We start from the raw sequence: 22380 nt of genomic DNA on the forward strand, positions 1-22380 counted from the left end.
CTCCCAGGATCGTCTAATAGGGCAGTAATATTGCTGTAAAATTGATACAGACCATGATTTCCAAAACAGAGATCACCCTACTGAGCAGGAAGCTGGATTTTTAGACAGTAGGATTTTGCTGTGTTTCCGTGTTGGGTAACCGATGACAGACATTTGAGTGTATATGTCTGTGTTGTGCACGCATAGGTGTTGTCCTCCTGAGGAGTCACGTAACACCCTGAAATGAAAAACAGGTGGTGTTGCAATGAAAATGTGAATGCTGAATATAGTGGGAATCACCCCTTCCTGAGACAGTCTGGCAGTGTGTGTTCCCTTCCGAACTTTTCATTTCTGTAAGCAAAAGTCTTTTTGCTTATGCACCTGTTTTTAAGGCTTCCTTTAAAACAAGGAAGAGCAATTTCCCATGATTCAACAGTTATTGCAGCTATTTCTGTAACTCCAAACTTCTCGTTGAATAAGTTAGGGAAAGGAAAAGCAGAAATAGGTCAGTTATTTCAATAAGACGTAGTTGTCTCTCTTCACAGCAAGCTGCCTTTTTTTCATGCCTATGTGAATTGTGCTAATGTATCAGTGAATAAAGAAAAAAGAACAAAGTGAAGCAGAAGTGCCAGCTTTTTTATTCTGGGATTGCAGCCTCCGAGCCTTTTACTCAGCAGAAGTGATACCAAGGCTTCTCTGGAACATCTTGGCAAATGTTCCTGAAATAATAGAAGTGAATTGGCTGCCCACCTCTCTGAATACAAGGTCCACTTAAAAACCCTGCCCGTCATTTTGCTATCACAAAAATCAATTTCCCCGTACACCTTAAGTCCCGGTTTTAAGAAGCGTTCTTGATGCTTTGCAGGATATTGCCAATCCATAATACTAAGGAAACGTGGTGAAAGCTTGCTGCTCTTAGGAGTCATCTGGCTTGAAATGTAGAGAAGTAGGCTGCCTTTAATCATTAGTCATAGGGTTACATTTTTCAGCTCGCTGCTTTTTCCTGGGGAGTGCCTGTGGCTGATACCAACCTCGTGGCAGGTCGGCTGTCACATTGGTTTAGGCTAATCTGACTGCGGCTGGTCCTCGGAGAGGACACCAGGAGGCCAAAATTATATTCCTCTTTTTAAATAACTCCATGCTAGTGTGCACTACTGGAAGGGGCTTTGTTTCGTGACTTTTAAGTTTCATGATCGAAGGAAAATCTTTCTTACGAAATCAACCTCATCATTTGCTCTCCCCAGACTTCACATCTTAAAACCTGATTCACCCTGATGCTTTCCTCTGTAACAGCAACGACTTTATCACGCCTGAATTGTGATCGGGCACAGAATATTTCAGTGGGGTGCTGCAGTGTGGGTACAGAGGTGATCTCAGTGCCGTGGCTGGCTTTCCCACATGGACAATTTTGTGCTGCTTGGTTTTAGAGGTGCAGGCGTTGGCAGAAGCAGCCTCCACCATGCCGCGGGAGGTGAAGCCGGGGCCGTTCCCAGCCCGGCACTGTCCGTGCGAGGCGAGGCCGTCTTCTTTCTTCCTTCATGATGTTGATGAAATCCTCCACTTCCTCCTCAACTTGCACACCTCACAATTGCCTGTTACTCTCTTTTCTGTAACCCAAATTCTCCTCTGGGTCGTGACCGGCCGTCCCCATCTTTTAGCCTTTCCATGCTGAGAAACGGGCTGAATTTTCTCAAGAACTTAAAAAGTAGCATTAGTGGGGAAGTTCGGTGCAGACAAGATGCGCCAGCCCCCAACATCCTAAGGACGGCTGTAAACCTGATCAAACATCATCCCTAAAATACTGTCAGCCTCCAGGACCCTGCTGTTAGCGTGTGGGGAGGTGGGAACCAAAAAGACAAATGCACCGACATGCTCCATCACCTGGGTTCTTGTTCCTGGGACCCCATGCTTGTAGCATCTTCTTTTGTTTCAGTAGCACCACCCTTGGTACGATCTGCTCCTCAGTTTCCCTCTGACCTTCTGAGCTTGCCTTGTATTTAAAATCCCTTTTTGAGCAGTGCCTACTTGCGTTATCTCCTCAGGCTCCTCATAAAGGTCCTGGGTGTGCTGTTGCCCCCAGGAAATAGCAGGGAAGTTGCAATTGCTGCAAAAACTAAAACCCGAATGCGATGGAGCAATCAGGAGGTCCGTGCCCTGAGTCACTCTGACTCATTGCTTACCTTTCCCCTTCCTGTCTGTCATCTGCTGGCTAATGATTCTTCCCTGCCTTGTTTGGCAGGGTCTGGTACTGGTTTTAAGCCGCCTTTGCTTCGGGAGCCACCTGGCACGGTTGGGTGTTTGCAGAAAATACCCCACTGCCTGCAGTGTCCTCACTGCCACGCCATTCCCAATCGAACAGCTCCCAAGGGGGACAGTGCTAAAAAAAAATAAATAAATCACTATGTTTAAATGCTTCTTGTTTTGGCTGTACAGAGAGGCATTTTTAACAGCAGGGAGACCTCAGCCAGCCTCCTCCACAAGAGGCTAAAAGCCTGTCATTAAGCGAGGAAGGATTCGGCTGGACGTGGCGCTGTGGATCCGGGGAGAGGAGGGGAGGCTTCCTCGCCTGCCCGACATTGGGCATGGTGACCTGAGTGCACCCCACCCCTGCGCACTCGCCTTCGATAAAAATTCGCGTTGAGCTTTTGGAAAGGACCTGAGGGCTGAGTAGCCGTGATGCTGCCTGCCCGAACCACTGGGGAAAATGTTCTCATGCAGTGCTGGTTGGCTGTAAAACTGTGACCTTTCATCAGATGCTACGTGATAAAATCTTGCTTTGCACAGGCAGGGTGAACAGGAATGCTGCTTCTCCTTGGGAGAAAAGCTGCAATAGAGCACAGCACAATAACATCTCTTTTTTGTGGCGTTCTTGTATCCCCTGAAGCTTTAGCTAATTTCTCTTTTTTTCTATTAAGCGATATAAGCAAGGGCGAAAAATTGAGGTTTTCAGATCAGATCTGGAAATAGAGAGACAGGATTGAGCACAGCTGTCCCAGGTCAGAGGAGCTGAGGAGGAGAAGCAGCCCTTGCTGATGGAGCAAGGTTATGCCCACGGCCAAGGTATGGGCGTCAGCATCAGAAATCTCCTTCGGGGTTAGCCTTGGTTCAGCTTTGCTGCCGGGCAGAGTGGTCCCAGGACGCCACTGGCATCTCAGCGTGCTGTCCCCTCATCCTGCGCGAGGCGGGTCACGGTGACACCCAAGCATCCTCTGCACCAGCTTCTGCCATGGCAGCTGCGGGCGAGCAGGACTATCTCCAGGGAACTTCAAAACAGCCTCATGAAAGGGCGGCGTAGGAAGGGGAATTCATGCAGAATTAGCTTCTTACAGAGGTTATATAGGGTGCACCGAGCAGCAGTCGCGGGAGGCAGTAAATGACACCGGCTCTCGGTGCTCTGCTCCAGCCCCTGGTTGGCTGGCAGGAGCGAAGCATCCATGGGATGATTAATATCTGGGTTGCTATAGCGACCGGGAGCCGTGGAAAGCAGCCATTCTCCATCACCCCCTCTGTGCCAGCACACACGCGCCGGCCGAAGGGTGCTGCGGGAGCTCTGCCCGCACAAGGCCATGGGTGCTCCCTGGGACGGTGGGGCCCTCCCACCTCCCACCCAATTCCCAGCTTCGAGGAGCCCGATGTGCTCGGGACACAATGGGGCCGTTGCCTTTGCCCACGCGGTGGCTTGGGCTGCAGGGCAGGAGCGGTGCCAGGGCTTCGGCGGCGGCCGTGCCGGGTCATCACACCGTGACAGCCGCGGGCTCAGCGCGGTGCGGTGACACAGCCCTGCTCTCCGGCCCCATTCGGGGCTCCGCTCCCTGCCAGCGGCTCCAGTGTCATCACAGGGGTGAAGTCAGAGCCGGTAGCGGCAAACTGCGCGTGCAGCTTCACCCAAGCAAAGCGCCCGCTGATATCTTAGTGGCTGCCCAGCAGCCTCACCTGCACGGGTCTGTCCCAAAGAATAAGGAAACCCAAAAGGAGGAGAGAACTTCCGAAGCCTCCACACTTGTTTTTTTCACAATAATTGTGCGTGAGCTCTTTGAGGCTGAGTGGTACCTTCCACCATTTTGTGACTGCAGACTTCTACCTGCCGATTTCAGAAGTGTCTGTTTGAATTACAGCCCTGCACGTGCCAGTGGGGGAAGCTGCTCCTCCATCGGCCTGGCTGTGGGTTGTGCCTGTGCTGACAGGGCGACAGCAGCACTTTGCTGAAGCGTGGCTTTCCAACATAATGCACCCAGCTTGCCTTCAACTGTTTGACTGCTGTTTGACACAAGGAAATCGTTGTCCCCTTGTAAATTTGAGTGGTAAGCAGCTGAAGAATCCCACATTTATCATCTTCATCATCAAATCTTTCACCTCAAATTCTTTTCAGGAGGTGCACGATGCATTCCAGCTGACTGAAACATGCTAGATTGCCTTTGAAGCTTTTTTCTCTTTTTTCCGAATTTCTCTGTAGCCATGTAGATTCCTTAACCTTCAAAAATTCAGGCTGCAGAATGTTATCGGCATCTGCTAAAGCAGCCAAGAGCCTCCTCTTGGGAGGGACATGGCAAACGGGTGCCTCTGTGATGAGCCGAGGAGCCCAGCAGCTGGCTGGGCAGTGGTGAGGACCAGCGGTGGGAAGAGAACGGAGCAAAGCGCCTCTGCTGCTTCTCAGCCTGTGCAGAGATCGAGGCCCGTGATGTCAAAAACGGGAAGCCGGTCTGCGTTCATCTTCCTAAGTGGTCGTCTTTTATTTATGTGCTGGTGCATTTGTAATGCAGGATTCTTGGCGTAACCTCGTGAACGAGTTGATGTGCTTTTACCCTGTCTATAGCCAAGGACTTTGAATCATATTTTTGGCACAGTGGTTTTTCATAAAATATGTAACACTCAAGCGTCTTGTGGCCAGGTTTGATTCTACTAAAGTAGAAAGCTGGATGAGAGCTGACTCTCAAAAGCTTTGCCAGGCCTCAGAATAGCTGAGAAAATGTGGCTAAAAGGAGACTTCAGAAGAAGCTGCAGTTGGTACGTTTGTGCTGCACCAAGGGAAAGCTGCTGGGTTTAAGAACCAGGCTGGTTTGAGTAGATGAAGTCAAGTGGTGAAAGACATTCTTGTGTTGTAGCCTGACTGTAACACACGTAACCATCAGCCTTGGAAACTCAGCTCCGTGTTCATCCAAAGGCAAGCTGAACATAACTGGAACTGCAGGGCACGCGGAGCCGTCCGTGCCTGCCGCATGTGGGCAGGGAGGAGCGAGGCTGCAAGGACGTAACGCGCTCCTAAAGGTTGTTTCCTACCTAAGTAGAACACCCATTCCGTAATTATGCACCAGAGCTGGTTTCCACTCCTTACCCATGCAGGTACAGATGCATTAGCCCCAAAAGACACTCCTGTTACTGCTGCAAACTCAAGGGTATGTGGAGAGTTGGAGATGACTCGGGCACCTTCCCCCTGCGAGAAGGATGCTGCAGACCCCAGATGTATCAGCAGCTCTCCCCCCCTCTTTTTACTTTCCTTCACCTTATCTTGCAACACAGCAGCTTATTGCCAGACTTTAGCGTGCGGGAGAATTCATGTAAAATTTATAATTTTTAGCTTCAGAGAGAGCACAAAATACACTGAATTCTGGGGTGAATTTAAGTCCTGCAGTGCTGAACTGCACACAGGGGCCGGGGGAGAAGGAGTAGGGCTCTGTGGATTTTGGAGTAGGCATGTCCTTGTAACCCCGAGCGATCAAACCAGCAGTGCAGCATGCTGGGGTGTCTCCTGTTAGGGTGCTAGGTCAGCAACCCCTGTCTTTGTGCATGGCCCCTGGCAGCTGGGCACTTTGGTGGCAATCCCGTGGTGGCTGGGAGCCACCTTTTCCATTACCCACTGGAAATGGGTATTTTCCACACCCACACAGGGCTCTGAAATCATTCACTTTGCCTGCTTGAGAAAATAAAATATTTAACACACTGCATGTGCTGCTTGCTATTTTTTTTTTTTGAAAGCTGCTTTGTTGATGAGATTTCCCAGGAAATACCCTACTTAGTGAATGCATTTTTCAACCAGAAAACCATTGGCCAGGTTTAGCGAATGCTTTGTAAGGGATAAATTACATCGGGCTTTGAATGCTGAAGACACAAGAAGAGAAAAAAGACAGAGCCTTCTCCTTTTGAAGTGCACATGTGAATTTTTCAGCTTCGATAGGAGCAGAATTCGGGAAGCACCAGAAGGAGCAGGTGCCAAGGTCAGGGCATGGTTTGCAGCAGAGCTCAGATGCATCTCCCCCATCGCCACGCTCACATGGGAAGCAGCAGTCATGCTGCTGGTTGAACGAAGCCATGGTCTGCCACGAATCGATCCCTTCCTTGAATTTCACCTGATACAGGGTAGTTAAGTTCACATTGCTCCATCAAATTTTCCAGGGATGAAGAGAAGGAGGTGGTTGGACCCACTGTGCCTTTCACTTGCAGCCAAAGTGCTGTCTCAAAAACACTTCTCGGGGCTTTCCCAATGTAAAATGCACATGTTGGGTGCCATCCTCCTGGGTAGTAAGGCTGGCTGTTGGGCTGGGACATCACGCTCATGGACCATAATTGTGCAGCCCTGCATGGGGAGCAGCCCCCAATCACCGTAGGGACCCTTCTTTGCCCAGGAGCAGGAGAATCAGCTGGCTTTGCTGGAAGAGACAGAAATATTTTACAGCTTGATGCTTTCCGGAAAGCTTTCTCTGGCTAGTTGGAATGGATGCACGAATGCCTGAGTTACTACATAAATAAAGAACGAACTGCAGCTCGCCTGTGCTGCTCTGGGACCGCCTGACCTTGGGTTCAAGTAGGAATAAATGCATTTTAAGAATGAGAGAGTGAATCATTTAATGGACTAGGTTTGTTCCTCAGGCACTACCGACAGCCAGACGGGAAGCAATATACCTGGATCTGCCACAGACGCGTCTTGAAAAAAGCACATCCGTGTTATGGCAGCTGCTGTCTTCTTAGGAGAGCAGTTTTTGTGGTTTAGACATGAATAAAAGGAACAAGACAGTGCACTGGTTGGGTGCCAGCAGACCAGAGTATTTATAGCAGACTTTGCTTCTGCCTTGCTATGTGGCATTGGACATATGTAACGCTCTCCCTTGAGAATATTCATTTTTTTTAGATATTAACAAATCTTGTTTCTTATTAAAATGGCAAGAATAGAGTTGCTGACGCAATTTAAGTCTGATGTTGTAATATGTGGTACTGTATGGTTCCCAAAACTTCAGGCAAGTGGCTCTGTGGTTTACATTGGTAAATAGATGTCAGCATGAGCTGCAGAGAAAAATGACACACGGGCAAGTCTGAGCCAGAGAAGATTTAAAGCCACTGTTCAAGGGTAGTGGCAGCGCTGTCAGTGGCACCACAGGGACTGCAGTTTCTAGCCTGGTCATTCTCTCATGGGTTAAAAATTGCCTTTGAAAAGGCATGTCTTCCAGCTTCCAGTGTGATTTGCCTGAACACAGACCACGTGGTACAAAAGTGCATTAGAAATAAGCCACAAACATTTATTAGTTTTGAAGGCTGAAAAAAAAACATTGTATGGAGTATCATCTGACTGCAGACAATTTTGAAAACTTACTGAGAAATGGCCAGCTAGAGCCACATTTAACTCAGCTGACCTTTGGTGGCATTAACATGCCTGCAGGACTTGTTCTGACCTTTGGCTATGGAAATCTGCCTTTTGATCCTGACTTGAGATCTCCTTTATTTGTGTCTGTCCTCTCTGTATTCTCTCTCCTCCATCGCTTTGACCTGTCTCCGTGTCAAATCCCAGCCAAGGCCACCTTGCTCAGAAAAGCCCAACCATGCAAACAGTGCTGGGTCCCTAAAAGCAAGAACCCACGTGAGAAAACAGCGCCCTGGCTGTCTCATGCTTGGCTCTGACTGCGTGAGACCTCGGACTGTTTCACAAGGCAGGTTGTGAAAACCCTTTGTGGTTCAGGCAGTTGTCACAGCCCTGCCGTGCACGTGCAAGGAACATAGGGCGAGCGGCAAATGGGTGGCACGCTGCCCGCCGTGCTCACGTGTCCCCCGCTCCTCCGTTTGCTCTTGAGCTCCGAGCAGGGAGGAGTGATACGCACCCAAAAATGGGTCCCAGCTCATCCCCGTGCCCTGGGCTTCTCCCCTTGGGGCACCAAGCTGGTGGGATGAAGAGTGGAGCCTGCTGACTTGGTCTGGGGGTGCTCCAAAAACCGTAAGCCCCTTTGGCAGCATGGAGAAGAGATTTCCTTCATTCTCACTGCCAGCACTCATACAGCCCAGCGTGCAGTGTAAGGAGGCAAAGAGGACATTAAATTATTTTCTCGGGTACACAAGTCAGTAAATCACAGCTTTTAACCTCCCATAGCTACGTGAGCCAGTGTATTTTAATGAGAGCTGGATGGGAAAAGGTGTTTCTGCCTCGGATGGCAGGTCCCAGCGGTGGGAATTCGAGCAGAGCACAGAAGGATGAAGCGTGCCAAGGAGTCACAGGGCCGATGCTGTCAGCATCATCCAAGTCTTACTTAGGGAAATTTATGCTCTGAGTGTGTAAATCTCTTCTGGAAGTGGGACCCGGGGCTTTGAAGCCGTGCACACTTCACATTGACGGCCCCCCCGAGAGGGAGCAAGCGGACGCAGTGTGCCAGAGCACGCCGCAGGCTCTGCATGGGACGTGTCTGCCCCTGCAGTGAGGCGTCCCCAGGGCTGTTTGCACGTGGTGCCCGCCGTGCTGGTCCTGTGCACAGGGCGACTCAGCCAACACAGGGAGAGATACAAAACACGCGTCTGGTCTTGGTGCCGGTTCCACGTCTGTACGTGCCGAGACCAGCTGTTCCTATTTTTGTACCGTTGAAGCCACTGTGGTGTTACAGCTTCTCCGACCACCCACTCCCGCGAGCCCAAATACCCAGTATCATTGTCCTGCAAGCTGCAGCAAGCCACAAGTGCTCAGAGGAGATACACCCCGTCCCTCCCTGCCAGATACACAGCCTGCACAGGCAGCACACTATAAGCCCTCCTGCAGAAGACACTTAGTTTTTCCACAAATGACACCTGTTGTAACTCAGATATGTAAATGTTGTGTCCAGTCTCGTTTTAGATCCTGCTCATCTCTTCTCCCCTCTGTGCCACGCAGTAGCAGTGAATGGCACAGCTGCAGTGACCCACAGCAGCAACACATTGCCTGGGAATGTATTTGAACCCACCTCAAAATTATCAAACATACTGTTTGGCTTTCTGGCTTTTGTTGGAAGTAGGGACTTTAGTAGAAACAGAGACTTGAGAGCTGCCTGGTTTTTTTTAGCCCTCTCTAGTTTTTAATCACCGCTTCTTACATATCTTCTTCATGCAGAATATAGCTGCTGCTTTTTTTGGTTACTTTTTTATAGCCTCCCTTCATCTGTGAGCCTTTGTATTTCTTCATCTCTGACCCACTCAAACGCCGCACCCGGTAGCCAGATGAGCCTGCAGCGCTGACTTACATCAGGTGTTACAGCTGCTCAGTATTTGCCATCCTGCTCCTAATGTTCCCCAACAGCTTGTTTGCAGCCACGTGTTGTCTTGAAGTCTTAGCCCAGTAGTCACAGTGATGACTCTTTCCAGAGGAGACGCCTTGCTCTAAGTTCCAGAAAGATTTGCCCATTTAAAAAATCCCCTCCGGAATACATCACATTCAGTTTATTGCTGCCGAGCCCTCATTTCACACTGCACAGCATGCTTCATTCGCCTCATTTAAATCCCTGCCACGAAAATCGGATGCTCCCTTTACTCTGTTTTCCATCTTCTGCCCAAATTTTGATTCCTAAAAAGAATTTCTTCCACACTCCACGATTGCCCCAGCTGCCTCCGTGCCCCCCACAGGCCGTATCGCCTGCCCCTTCTGCTGCTTCCCCCAGGCCCCTGCGCTGACGGCCCGTCACCGCTCGCGTTCACGGCTAAGTGAAGGGCATCACATCGACTACTGCTTTGCTCCGTTTCCATGCCTATTACAGTTCTTGCAAAATGTTCCAAGTCATCTGCATTTGCTCTTAAGCCTCCTGTGTGTTTAACATTTATTTAACAATACATTTATTTAACTTTCTGCCCGCTGTCTTTGCAGAAACTCCCTCTGATCTTTCTCCACTCTTTTTCTCCATTCGTTTTGCTCCCCACCACTTACTGGAGACAAGATGCTTTTGTATTATCAACAATGTTGACAGATGTCTGTGGCCATTTATGCGCTACTTGGCTTGTGTTTTCCCTGAGGTCCTAGATTAAATGCTCAGTCAAAACTCTCATATTTCATGGGCCAGTAGTCTGCTTCCACTCTGAGTCATCCCTTCTCTGCTGGTTTCCCTTTTGCCAGCGTTTGCCCAGGTGTCTCACCAGCTCCCACTGGACGCCTGACGCCATGCTGGCTGCAGGATGTGGCTGCTCGCGTACGCGGCTCTCCGTGCGACACCGGCGGTGCTTAACCCGCGCGCCTGCTCTCACGCAGCAACTGCCCCAACCGTTCATCGACAGCGTCTCTAACAAGTGCAGGGCGATGGACTGGAGCACAGATAAGGGGCAGTAATCTGATAAAGGCAGTTTGCATGTGAGGATGGCTCGGCGCAGGGGAAGGGAGAGAAGTCGTGTGTCCTGCGGGGCTCGCTGAGCCGTAAATCCCGGTAGCAGAGAGAGGCCCCTGCGCACAACCAGCCGAGGGAGAGGCCGCTTCCACCCAGCAGTACCACTGTATGAAAAGACCTGCGTGGTCGCAAACCACCGAGGCCTTCACGTGGTGCTAAAGCTGTTATGACCACGCAGTTCCTTGCCGGGCCAGATCCTGACTCCCACAAGTGCTCTCCGTTTGTACTTCACACCCTCTCAGGCAGTTTCTTGCCTGGGAGCTGAGGGGTTCACGTTTCTTCCCCAGCAGGCTCTCAGCCAGCACTTGCATCTCGCTGCCTCTTCTAATGGAATAGTTGTTAAAAATAAGTAATTTTATTTCCCAGAAGCTGCCCAGCAGCAGCATCCATCATTTTGTCCTAATTGACTTTACTTCCGTCAGCTTTCGGGTTACGTCCGGGCTTGGTGAGCAGCCAAACCTGCCATAAACCAGCTCAGATGGGGCTGCGCTCAGAGGCAGGGCTGTGCTTGGGATCTACGACTCTATTAGCCCTGACGTTGTGTGCCTGGTCTCCTAAATGTGTGCCTGTGCAAGAGAGATGCCAGGAGCATCTTGGAAGCCCATTAAGGACTTACTAAAATAGAGACCAATGCCTGGAACAGCCTCTGTTGTGCAGGCGGGGGGGGCTGGAGGCAGCCCTGGGGGGCTCTGCGGGGCCGATGTCCCGCGCGCAGAACCAGCACCTCCACGGGCTGCGGCGGGGGTGGAAGCAGAAGGATGAGGTCAGGGGGCTTCTCCTGAACTGAGAACACAGCATCCCAACAGTGGCTGCGTGTTGGTCGTGGGGGTTGGCTTTGAAGCTGTTCTTGGTAAGAAACCGCGCCTGACCCCAAGGCAGGAGCTTTGAATCAGGTAGATCTGTGTGCACAGGCTGCAGGAAGGGACCGGCCGCGGGGCTAAAGCTTATACACGCGTCCTGTGCTCCTCCACAGGCTGGAGAGGGTGTGGGGTTAAAAGACAGCTCTTGAAAGTCAGAGGATTTGGGTTCAGCTCTTCACTCTGGCGCTGCGTTCCATCACCGTGGGCTTGTCACTTAACTCCCTGCATGGTGACCGTGTCTTCAGTGGGGGGCTGGCGATAAACACCCCGTTCAGTTCTGCCCACCAACCTGGAGATGGCAAAATAGTCCGTCTTCATTGCAAACCCCAGGTGTTCCTTTAAATTGTCAGAAGGCCAGAAGATGACTTGTATGTAATTTGTAAATTCGGAAATGTTCCTCAAATACAAGCAACCGTGGAAATGCTTATGGAATTACAGCAGGGCTGGTGAGACAAAGACCAGTTTTGTGTTTCCAAGCTTGAAATTTAATAGTACAAGCATTCTTCCACCTTAATTTCACCATAACAACCCCGTTTTCTGACTGTGATTCATCTTACTGAGGTGGAGAGGTGGAAGAGCAAAGGACAACAGTGGGACAGGATTATGCAGTGAGAACTCAGTCCTTTCACCAGACTGTGCGGAGGTGAGACTTGTCTCTGCCTTTGCTGCCATCACTTTCTTGCTCAGTTTGACCTGCAGAGCACCGATGGCTCCCCACAGGGTGTTTTCACCGTGCGTTGCCCTCGAAATGCTTCGTTGGACTTTCAGGATTGTAACTGGACCACCTCCATCTCAGACTCTTCCTATCCCTTCGTGACCCAAATTCTGCAGGAACTTGGGAAGCGTCTTCCCAGTTGTGCTACCTACTAAAATCAAGTTGTGCCACTGAGCTTTGGGAGGTCTTTTACCCCAGTTTACTGGCTGATGCCAACAGCTGTTCTTTCCCTTTTGGCCACTTATGAGCCATCTCACTCCAGGACAACCAGCATCTGCCATCTCCCCTTTTTGCCACTGCACCAACAGGTGCGATGCGAATGTGACTGATGAACTGGGAACCAGACTGACATTGTTTCCAACCTCATCCTTGTTGGGACTGACCAAGCACAGGAGCAGCATCCAAGGGACACAAGGTCCCAGTACATTGAGCTGCTTGTGGAGCTGGTGGCAGGGTTCAGCATTGCATCGCTGTTGGGGAAGAACAAGGACAGGGTTTGTGATCCTTTGCTGGACTTGCAAAGGGTTCTTTGGGTGCCATTCAAGGGCTGTCCTGCTCCCCGACAAAATGTTTTGAGGATGAAACCTGTTCTCACATGAAGGGCTGGCTTATTGCTGTGCAGAAGGGTCAACAGAGTTGAACTATTCATGGCTGCAGAACCTCCATCTTCTTACCTGCGGTTTGGTGAGGGCTGCAGGAGAGGAGAGAGGAGTCCTCAGCACTTAGCCCTGCTACAGACGCTTCATGCTAACCCTGCCTGCTGAGCACACGACGGCAGGAATCTCCAAGAGGCCCTCCTGCGTATACGGCTCGTTCTGCTAAGACATGGTAAAAATAGCAAACTAAGTAGGGATTTTAGCCTCAACTCGCTGTGGCATGAGTAAATAAGTATTAAATACCTGGGACAATGTGAGGGCTTTGTGTGCTGCTGCCCTGCCAGCACCTCTCCAAACAAAGCAACCGCTCAGTTTTTTTGTGAGTGGTGAACTGCATAAAAGTGCTGCTTTTTAGGTGTGATGCGTCTTGACCAGTCTGCGTTAGTGGTGTGGAAATGAAGCCTGTGCAGTACAAAGGGCTTACGCTGCATCACTGAAAATACTGTAGCAGCTAAAGCAAGGCAAGCCCTCGTGTCTGCAAGCTAAGTACAGCTGATACGCAGAACAGAAACCCAGCGCATCCTCCGTGCTGTATGCAGAGCAGGGCAAGAGGCGGTGGAGTCGATGCTGCTGAGTCTTCAAAGCCCTAAATATTGTGCTAGGAACTGCAGGAAGTTCGGCAGGATCTGAAGCACAGGTGGTAGCAGGAGGCTCTCCCGGAGGCCAAATTCCTGGGTTTCTCCTGCTTCCTGAGGCCAGCGGGGGCTCATAGGGACAGGTCCACCGCAGGCGTTTCTCCTGCTGCTTCACTCTCCTGCTCCATGGCACCTGCTCCCTTCTGGTGCAGAGGGGATGGCGGCAGAAGGTGAATTGCCTGGAGGCAGTGAGGGAGCTCTCGCAGTGGCCTTGATGGCCCTGGCAGCTCCATGGGCATCGCAGCGCACAGTAGGGTCTGCCTGGTCGTGAGCATCCCTTGGCGCGGCTGGCTCCACGGCCCAGCACGTGCAGATGGATCTCAGATGTGCATTCAGAGCCCTGTTTCCTTCCCCAGAGGCCAGCGAGGGTTCTGGTGCAGGAACAAGCTCTCCCTGCACCCAGGAGCATCTTCCCTGTCCTGCGTGAGCTGAAACTGCTCAGTGGGATGAGGTGGCCCCAGTGCAGCTGCATATGAGCACTGGGAGTTCAGCTCCAAGCCAGCCATGGCTGGTTGGAGGGTTTGGATTTACCACCAAACCCGTCCTCTCTGTGCCAGTTGCCTGTCTGGGGAACCAGGGTTGTTTTCTTTCTTTTTTTTTTTTTTTTTTTCCTGTGGGATAATTTATTTTCTTCATTTTTAGTAGCAAAGCTGGGTTAAAGGGTTAAAACAACTGGGAATGGTTTGCAGTGACACAGTCCTGTCCCTGCCTCTGAGCAGGGCGCTCTGACCCCAGGGGCTGCCGGGTCAGTCCGTCTGTCTGTCCGTTGGTCTGTCAAGGAATTCCCTCAGCACGGCAGAAAAAGAAATAACAACCTGTGCTTCTTTTAGCTACATTAAGCTGTATTTTTAATCCACAAGCTTGGAACGAGGGATGTCCTTGCTGTTTTTCTAATTTTAGAGACGGGAGTGATTTTGCACAAGGTTGTTCAGTGAGTGGGTGGCAGAGCTGGCAGCAGACCCCAGGCCTTCTGCGGCCCGGCCTTTGCTTTGGCCATGAAGCAGAATCCCCCTGGTGGCGCTGGGCCCGCTGCTGGAAGCCCCTCGTGGGGGACCCTCTGCCGAGGGGGCAGGCAGCGTCTCGGCCGAGGCCCAGAGGCCGGGGGCTTCCTTGGCTTTACGCTTCCTGCTCTGCTTGCCGCAGGACGCGTCCTGACCTGAAAACATGGCCTGACCCTCCCTGACGCTTCCTCTCCCTTTGCCTTGCAGCGAGAAGCGCGCGCTGCAAGTCAGCGTCACCAACCCGGTGCAGTGCAGCCTGCACGGGCGGAAATGCACCGTCTCTGTGGAAACGAAGATTAACCAATCCCAGCCGGATTTCACCAAGCATCGTTCCGGTTTCGTCCTCTGCGTGCCAGGGAATTAGCATCCACTCCGCCAGCGCAGCGAGCCCGGGGAGAGGGCGGAGGAAAGATAGACCGGGGCTTTGGTCTCCCTCCCTGTGCCTTGGACCTTTCAAGGGGAATAATTTAGAGCTGCTCAGCTGTGACACAGTCATGCGCCCAAAAAGATCTCTACAGCTAGAGGCTTAGCAAACCCACATTCAGGAGGGGGTTTTACTACCACATGCAGCGAAGGCTTAAAACAGTCAATGTGGCCTGTAACCACCTTACAAAACAGGCCAGAATATCAGGAAAGTGCATCTGAATTATTCCAAAAAAGCATTTATAGGTACTTAGCCCTTTCCTCCCTTTCCCACGTTGATTCTTCCGCCCTCTCCCCTGTTCCCTTCTGTGTTTGTCTGTCATTTTGCAATATTGTGCAGCCTCCACCGGAGGAACCAAAGAAACCGGCTCAGGAAGGGAGTCTGGCGATAGGGCACCACATCCTGATGGAGACGGAGCCCCGTTTGGAGAGGAGGGCCGGCGTCCCTGCCGCGGAGCCGCCCCATGCTCTCCCAGCCCCGCTGGCACGCACGGGGTCAGGCTGGTCGGGGACACGCAGCTCGCGGCTCGCAGCTTCCCTGCTGGCGTTCAGGAGCACAGAGGCAAGTTGGTGGGAGCCGGGTAGCCCAGCGCAACGGGAGAGTGGGATTCACAGTGCAGAGGTGTTGGGTTTTTTCATCTATCTGCATTGTTTTTGCCTTAATTACCCTCTCCAGTGACCAAAGTGGGTTCCCATTTGGACCCAGCGGCCTTGCAGAGTTTTTATATGATCCTGTGGCTTCTCAGTATCCCCCGTGATGAGCTTTGGGGGAGGGCTGTTAGGAAGCACTGGCCAGGTCTCTGCAGGGGCCTAGGGGCCCATGGACCCAACCCAGCGCTGCCGCGCTTTGCACTATGCAGACACTGCCTCTGGCAGGGCAGGAGCACAGACCCGGCTGCAAGGCTGGACCCTTCCTACAGGTTTCCCGGTTGGGTGTCGGTGGCCCCATTGCCATCACCTCGGCTTTTCGGCCAGCATCACCTTTAGCTGATGCACAGAGCTTGGCTAACCTCGCTCTTGGTGTTTTGTGTTTAACCTAGGGCCGTGGTTTCACCAGCTCTCCTCTGTGCCAGGTACACCACCAAGCTTTTTATTTAAGGCCAGCGAGCTGTAGCTCAGGCTGAAGAGGTGGTATTTGAGCGGAGGCGGCTGTGGGGCTGTTGGGATCCCGTAGACCAGGTCCTGGCGCTGCTGGTCAGGTCAGGATTTGCAGCCCATGGGACGCGACCACGGCCAGGGGCACGTGTGGTGACACCCCATGGGTGCAACTGAGCTCTGGGATTTTAGGAATCAGACGCACCTAACAAACCCTAAATAAAATGCTTAAAAAGCCATGCCGTGGCCTTGGGGAGCAGGGGCAGCCTTTATCCCCAACCACTGCCAGAGACCTGAGGTTGATGGGACCAGAGCCCAGAAGCCCAGAGCCACATCCCAGCCACTGGTGTTTGCTCATGGGGAGCTGCTCGGGGACGCAGCGTGCCACACACGGGGGCTGCCCTGCGCCTCCAGAGGCCCCTCCAGGAGCCAGCAAGCACCAGGCACCCTTCAAAGGCTGCCCCACGGCTCTGTGGCTGTTGGGAGGCTGGCGGCGACATCCCAGCTCCCGACCCTGCCCCATGCCCCATGCCCCCTGCCCCGTGCCCCCTGCTCTGTGCCCCATGCCCCCTGCCGAGTGCGACCACCCAGGGCCCCCCACGGCCCCTTGGCCACCTAATCCCGGTTTGTGCCCCACAGCAGCAGCAGCGCCACAGCTGAAGCCATCTCACACCTGGGCAGGAGAGCGCGCTTGCCCTCATCCCGAGGAAGCGCCAGCAGGAAAGTCCTCGCCATTGCTGTGCCTTTCTATTTGCACTTCTCGCTTTTTGTATCTAATGGTCCCAAAGCCTCCCTAGTGACACTAATCCGTAGGCAAGGTAGTGGCAGGAGTTTTAATCAGCACTTTTATACACTATCCCTCCAACGAAATGGTTGTAATGAATCATGATGGACAGCAATAAATTGCGTGTGTAGGAAATTTCTAATGCTATGAGATGAGATGGCAATATTGTACGAGATGAAAAATGTCTTTATAAAATATATTATCTGTTCCTGCTCTGGTTTTATATATATATATATAAATATATAAAATATATATATTCCTGTTTTTTTCCCATAAATTAACTATTTCTAAATTGAATTTTGATTTTTCAGCCTTGGGCGATAATGCAATGAACTTTTTTTTTTTTTTTATATAGTTGATATTTTAATGTGTAAAAAAGCAGAAAAACCTACTATCATTGACCTGGGTTTTTGTTTACATAATTCACTGTCATAAATAAAAAGACCAATTAGTTGCATCCCACTCTTGTGGTGCCCGTTTCTGACCAGCGAGGCGTCGCGGGGAAGACGATGCTCCTGACGCACGGAAGGGCAGTGGAATTTCCAGGCCCCTTTCGGCATGCTCAGAACCCACGGTTCACCTTCGTGGGGCAGCCGTGCTGCGGTGGGGAACCTTCGGCACCTTCCAGCTCCCAGCTCAGTCCAGTTTTGCTGCCGGCGGCGCCGTTGTCTCCTCTCGCCGTCCTGCGCCTGTCCCCTCGCCCCCAAACGCCTGCTCTGCTGGCAGCCGCGTTGGGACAGCCCCACTCCTCGCTCAGCCCGCACCGCGCACCGAAGCCACCAGTGGCGGGGTGACCCCGGTGCCATTAACGCGATTAAGGCACGGGCGCAGCTGATGCATTAAACCCCTCCTTCGTCAAGGCAAATCCAATTTTCCAGCGCTGCGACGCGGGCACGGAAGGCGTCTGACCCACACAGGTCGCTGCAGAAAAGACTCTGCCACGAAACGCTGCCGTGTAATGGATGGTCAGTGCATTTTATTTAATCAGCACAGTACAAAAATAAATAAAAATAAGGGGAGGGGATTAAATTACAGGCACACTGAGCCCCATGACACAGTCTGTCAGGTTATAAACCACACATACTTACAAACGCACTATACACATACATACAAAATGAGACAAATATAAATTAATAAGTAACAATACCCACCAATTTGGTCAACAAAGATCTACAGAAGAGATTGCACTAAAAAAACATACGTACACATGTATAATTAGCAGGTTCCAATGTACAGCGATGAAGAGTTTCAAGTGAAAAAGAAAAAGAAATGGCACATCATTCCTCCCTCTCGCTTGCATGTTTAACGACCGATGGACCAGAACTAAACTAGAACTGTGCACATGAAGAAAAAAAAAAAGAAAAAAACTTATCAGTCCCCAGGCCTGATAAGGGAATACCGGCTCAAGACTGCGGTATCGGGGTGGTGTCGGGTCTTTGTGCATGGATGTAATTTTTACAGCCATCTCTTGTAAGGTTTTCTTTTGATTTTTTTGTGTTTTTTTTTTCCCTTTTGTGTTTTTTTTTTTTTTTGAAGACACAAAATGCTTCTGTTTGCATGCGCAATACCACTGTAAAAGCAACAATGAAAGAATAAAGAAGGGTTTCTCCTTTTTTTTCCCCCGTAGGTTAGTATTTTTGTTCTAAAAGTATTCATATAGCAGCATGTAGATTTCTTTCCTTGCTTGCACACTCAAGTAGATCCTTACACAATACTCATGATCAGTGCACGATGGGAACAATACATTTCACATTGATGTAATGATACAGTAGCAGTTATTTCCCTACCCCAGACCCACTCAGAAATCCGAGTCTTTTCAAAGAAAATAAATAACGGGGCGGGAGGGGCGGGGGCCAGCCCGGGGCCGGGCAGCTCGGCCCGGCCCGGCCCTTCACAGCTTCGTTCCGTTCCGATCCGTTCCTTTCGGATCCGATCCGATCCGTTCCGATCCGATCCATTTCGATCCGTTCCGATCCCATCCGCGCCCGCAGCTCCCGCACCGGAGCCAGGCTCCCGCTGGCGGCCGCCCCCCCGCAGCCGGCGGGGCCCGCAGGGGTCGCTTTTTTTGCCCTTTTTCCTTTTTTATTTTTGTGGTTTTTTTATCCCGTTTTCCCCCCCTACCTGCTCTTTGTCTCGGCCGCGCTGTCGCCGGGGCCGGGCCAGACCGGGGCTGCCCCGCTCCGCCCCGGGCGCCCCCCGCCTCCCCCGCCGCAAGCCTCAGGGCTATTGGTTTTTTTTTTCCTTTTTTTTTTTCCTTCTTTTTGCTTTTTTTTTTTTTCCCCCCCCCGCCCGGTTTCGCTGCAGCCGAGCTGAGCCAGCCCCGGAGGACGGGAATATTGGGGAGGGGGGTGATGGAGAAGGGGGGGGGGGCGAGGTCTCCGCTCCGCCGCCGCTTTGCTGGGCTGGGGAGGAGGTCGGGGGGGGGGGCCCCCGGTCCCGGGTCGGGGGGGTGGGGGGGGGCAGCCCCGGGGGCGAGGCGGCGGCGGCGGCGGCGCTCACCGGTCGAGGCCGATGAGCAGGCGGCCCTTCTCCTCGGCGCCGCTCTCCTTCTTGAGGTCGGCGAAGACCTGCGTGAAGAAGTGCGGGTCGGCGTTGACCTGCAGCATCTTGGGGCTCATGAGGTCGATGATGGAGAGGCAGCGGTCCCAGAAGGCCTCCTTACAGCTCTCCACCAGGAAGGGCTTGAGCGGGTAGGAGATCTCGTTGCCCATGTAGGAGTAGGAGAGGTACAGGCAGGTGAGCAGCACTGCCTGCAGTTCGTGGTCGCTGGCCACCTCGGCCGAGATGACGTCCCGGCACAGCATGTACAGGAAGACCACGTTGGCCGGCGTGATGAAGCCCTGGTCCTGCCAGCCCTGCAGCAGCAGCGAGCGGTCCACGGAGCGCAGCCAGAGCACGGGGTCGGTAGGCGAGAGGTGCTTCAGCCGGTAGCAGCGGCGGCACAGGAACTCGCCCAGGCAGCGCAGCAGCTCGCTGGTGGACGCCTGCACCACGACGCGGCGCGGGGTGGCGGCGGCGGCGGGCGCGGCCGCGGGGGCTTTCTGCGCCGAGGCGAGGGCGGCGGCGGCGGCGGCGGCGGCGGGGGGCGGCGGGGCGAAGGTGGCGAGGTTGGCGCAGGAGAGCGACTTCTTCAGGTTCTCGTTGTTCAGGTGGGTGACGTTGCTCTGGTAGCCGCCGTTGGGCTGCACCTTCTTGGAGCTCTTCTTCTTGGCCGAGACGGCGGCGATGCGCTTCCAGGGCAGCACGGAGATGAGCGAGTGCCGCTTCAGGCCCTTCTCCTTCGCGTTCTTGCTGTTCTGCACCGCCGTGTAGTGCCCCACCGTGGCCGCCCCCTCCTCGAACAGCGGGGCCTTCCGGTAGCTCGGCGACAGCGACAGCACCGTGCCCATGGCGCCGGCCGCCCGGCGGGGCCCGCCGCCCGCCCCGGCCCCGGCCCCGGCCCCGGCGCGGCCCCGCGCTCGCTGCCCGCTCCGCCGCCGCCGCCGCCGCTCAGCGCCGCGCCTCGCCCCGCCCCGCCGCCGCGCGCGCTCCCGCCGGCGCAGTGCGCGCCCCCGCCGCCCCGCCCCGCGCCCGCGCCCGCGCCGCCACGTGCGCCCGCCGCGCCGGCGGGAAAAGGGGCGGGGAGGCCCCGCCCACCGCGCCCAGAGGCCCCGCCTCCGGCCACGCCCCCTCGGCGCCGCCGCGCCACGTGCGGCCGCGGGGGGGGGAGGGGGCGAGAACGGGGGGGGCCGGGGTGGGAGCCCCGGGGGGACCCCGGGATAAGGGGGGGGAGCCCCGGGGGGACGGGCACGGGGCAGGGGCAGCCCGGTAACGCCGCCGCCAGCACCGGGCGCAGCTCGGGCCCGGCCCCACAGCGACGCCCGCAGGCGGTGCCGGGGCAGCGCAGCCGCTGTCACCGCGCTGCCGCCAGGTTCCGCCGGCGGGGCAGCCCCGGGAGGGACAGGGGCGGCGTTAGGGGCCCCCGCGCCCCGGGTTGAGGGCACGAAAAACAAAAACACGAGGTCGAGGCCCCGGCCCCGCTGCTGCTGGGTGCTGCCGAGCGAGCGGGGCCCGGACGCGCAGCACGGCCCGGAGCACCCCCGCTGCTCTCAACACCCCCAGCGCCGTGGGGTTTTTCCCAGCACGTGGAGCTCGAGGGCCGCAGCCCGCAGCGCAGGGGTCACGCTTGGGATCCCTGTGCAGCGGCTCAAAATGCCGGGCAGGGCTCGAAAAGCTGCGCCCGCAGCGAGCCCCCAGCCCGGAGAGCGCTGCACGGAGCCACCCGGCTGCAGCCGGGCCCCACGCACTCCACCTCTGCCCTGGCACGAGGAAATGCACGAGGAAAGGCCTGGCCCCACGCACCGGGAAAGCCACGCGTCCCCCGCTGCTGGCTCCTGGTGGCCTCGTGCCCTCTCGTCCCCACAACCAGCTGCACAGGCCTCCTGCAGCACGAGCAGAGAGGGGCTGTGCAGGGGCAGCCCCGCAGGCACCGCCCTTACCAGCAAAGGCCCCTGGCTGTTAAAAATGTAACCCAGACCCCGGCAGCACGAAACCCGCCTTGGTGTGAAAGCCCGGTTTTTAAGTTAAGCATGTGAAGGCTAAGCTAAAAGGCTTTAACAAGGCCTAACGGTGGAGCTCATTTGGCCCCAATCTTAATAGGGTTGGGCATGGAAGGCAGGTGCGCAGATGCCTAGCAAAGCCCAGCTTCCCTCGGAGAGCTGGAATGACGAGTGTGCCATGGGGACTGCGGCCCCACAGCCACACGCCCTGAGCCCCTTGCCATGCTCCTGTCTGCTCGCTAGCTGCTGCGTCAGGACCACGTTGGTCTTCCCTCACCCTTTAAGAGGTGATAGCCAGAGCTGGACACCGCCCTCGCTGAGGACACATGCAAGATCTCCACCTTTTCCTGCTCTTTCTTCACCTCAGCACCTTGGTTGTGCACATAATCGCCGCACATGCAGGCTCCACAAATGAATTTCCCCTCATTCACCTACAATCAGCAACCTAAATCAGCAGATCACATCCACAGCTAAGAACCCCCAGGGGAAAACGCCACTTCAGTGGCATTACAGTGAACTGGCCAGAGCAGCTTTTGGGAAATACCTTATGAGACATTTATAGCTCAAAAAAAAACTACCAAGAAATCCAGGAACACACTCCCCCCACGCCTTAGGCAAGAACAGGAGTTAGGTCCTCTGCGTTTTCCTGCCTAGGAGCACCAGTCCTGCAGCACGAGGCACGTCGGCTGTGGGACTGGGGGGAGCATCCCAACACTGCACGGTCCAAGGCCACAGCTGGCATCGAGCCCCTGGGGGGGGAAGCAGCGTGCCAGCGCCCTGTCTCAAGTGTGGGAGCTGAAGAAGGGCTCCAAAACGTTTTACAGGGAAAAACTGAAGACACCCAGCTTCCTGGACCCGAGAGAGGCCGAGGCAGCCTCACCGCAGCCACCAGCAGGGAGCCGGGAGGGCCCCGGACAAGGCAGAGAGAGCCTGGGCTGGAACCCAAGGAAAGCAGAGCAGGCACCAGCACTGGGGTGTCCTGCACGTAACCGGAAAAGTGGGTCTGAACCCTCTGCCAGCCAACTCACCCCGTGGTTTGCCGACTCTTCCCAGCACTTGAGGCCTTCACGTAAAAGCCAGGTTTCTTTCCTGGCCGATGCAG

General features: G+C 54.0%; 2 protein-coding genes across 2 annotated transcripts in view; one reads left to right on the forward strand and one right to left on the reverse strand.

Moving 5' to 3' along the window:
* The window catches only part of MYO1D (myosin ID), a 158739-nt gene extending 141543 nt beyond the window's left edge, over positions 1 to 17196 (forward strand). The window contains exon 22 of the mRNA XM_040536443.1: positions 14646 to 17196. Coding sequence (XP_040392377.1) covers positions 14646 to 14802 — 157 coding nt within the window. The 3' untranslated portion in view covers positions 14803 to 17196. The remainder of the gene's footprint in view (positions 1 to 14645) is intronic.
* A 1633-nt stretch (positions 17197 to 18829) lies between these two features.
* On the reverse strand, positions 18830 to 20171 carry CDK5R1 (cyclin dependent kinase 5 regulatory subunit 1). The gene has a single exon (XM_040536448.1). The coding sequence runs from the start codon at positions 20127 to 20129 to the stop codon at positions 19236 to 19238; it is 894 nt and encodes a 297-aa protein (XP_040392382.1). The 5' UTR covers positions 20130 to 20171; the 3' UTR covers positions 18830 to 19235.
* Between the last annotated feature and the right edge of the window lie 2209 nt (positions 20172 to 22380).

The sequence above is a fragment of the Cygnus olor genome, chromosome 25, assembly GCF_009769625.2.
Source record: "Cygnus olor isolate bCygOlo1 chromosome 25, bCygOlo1.pri.v2, whole genome shotgun sequence".
NCBI classification, from domain to species: Eukaryota; Metazoa; Chordata; class Aves; order Anseriformes; family Anatidae; genus Cygnus; species Cygnus olor.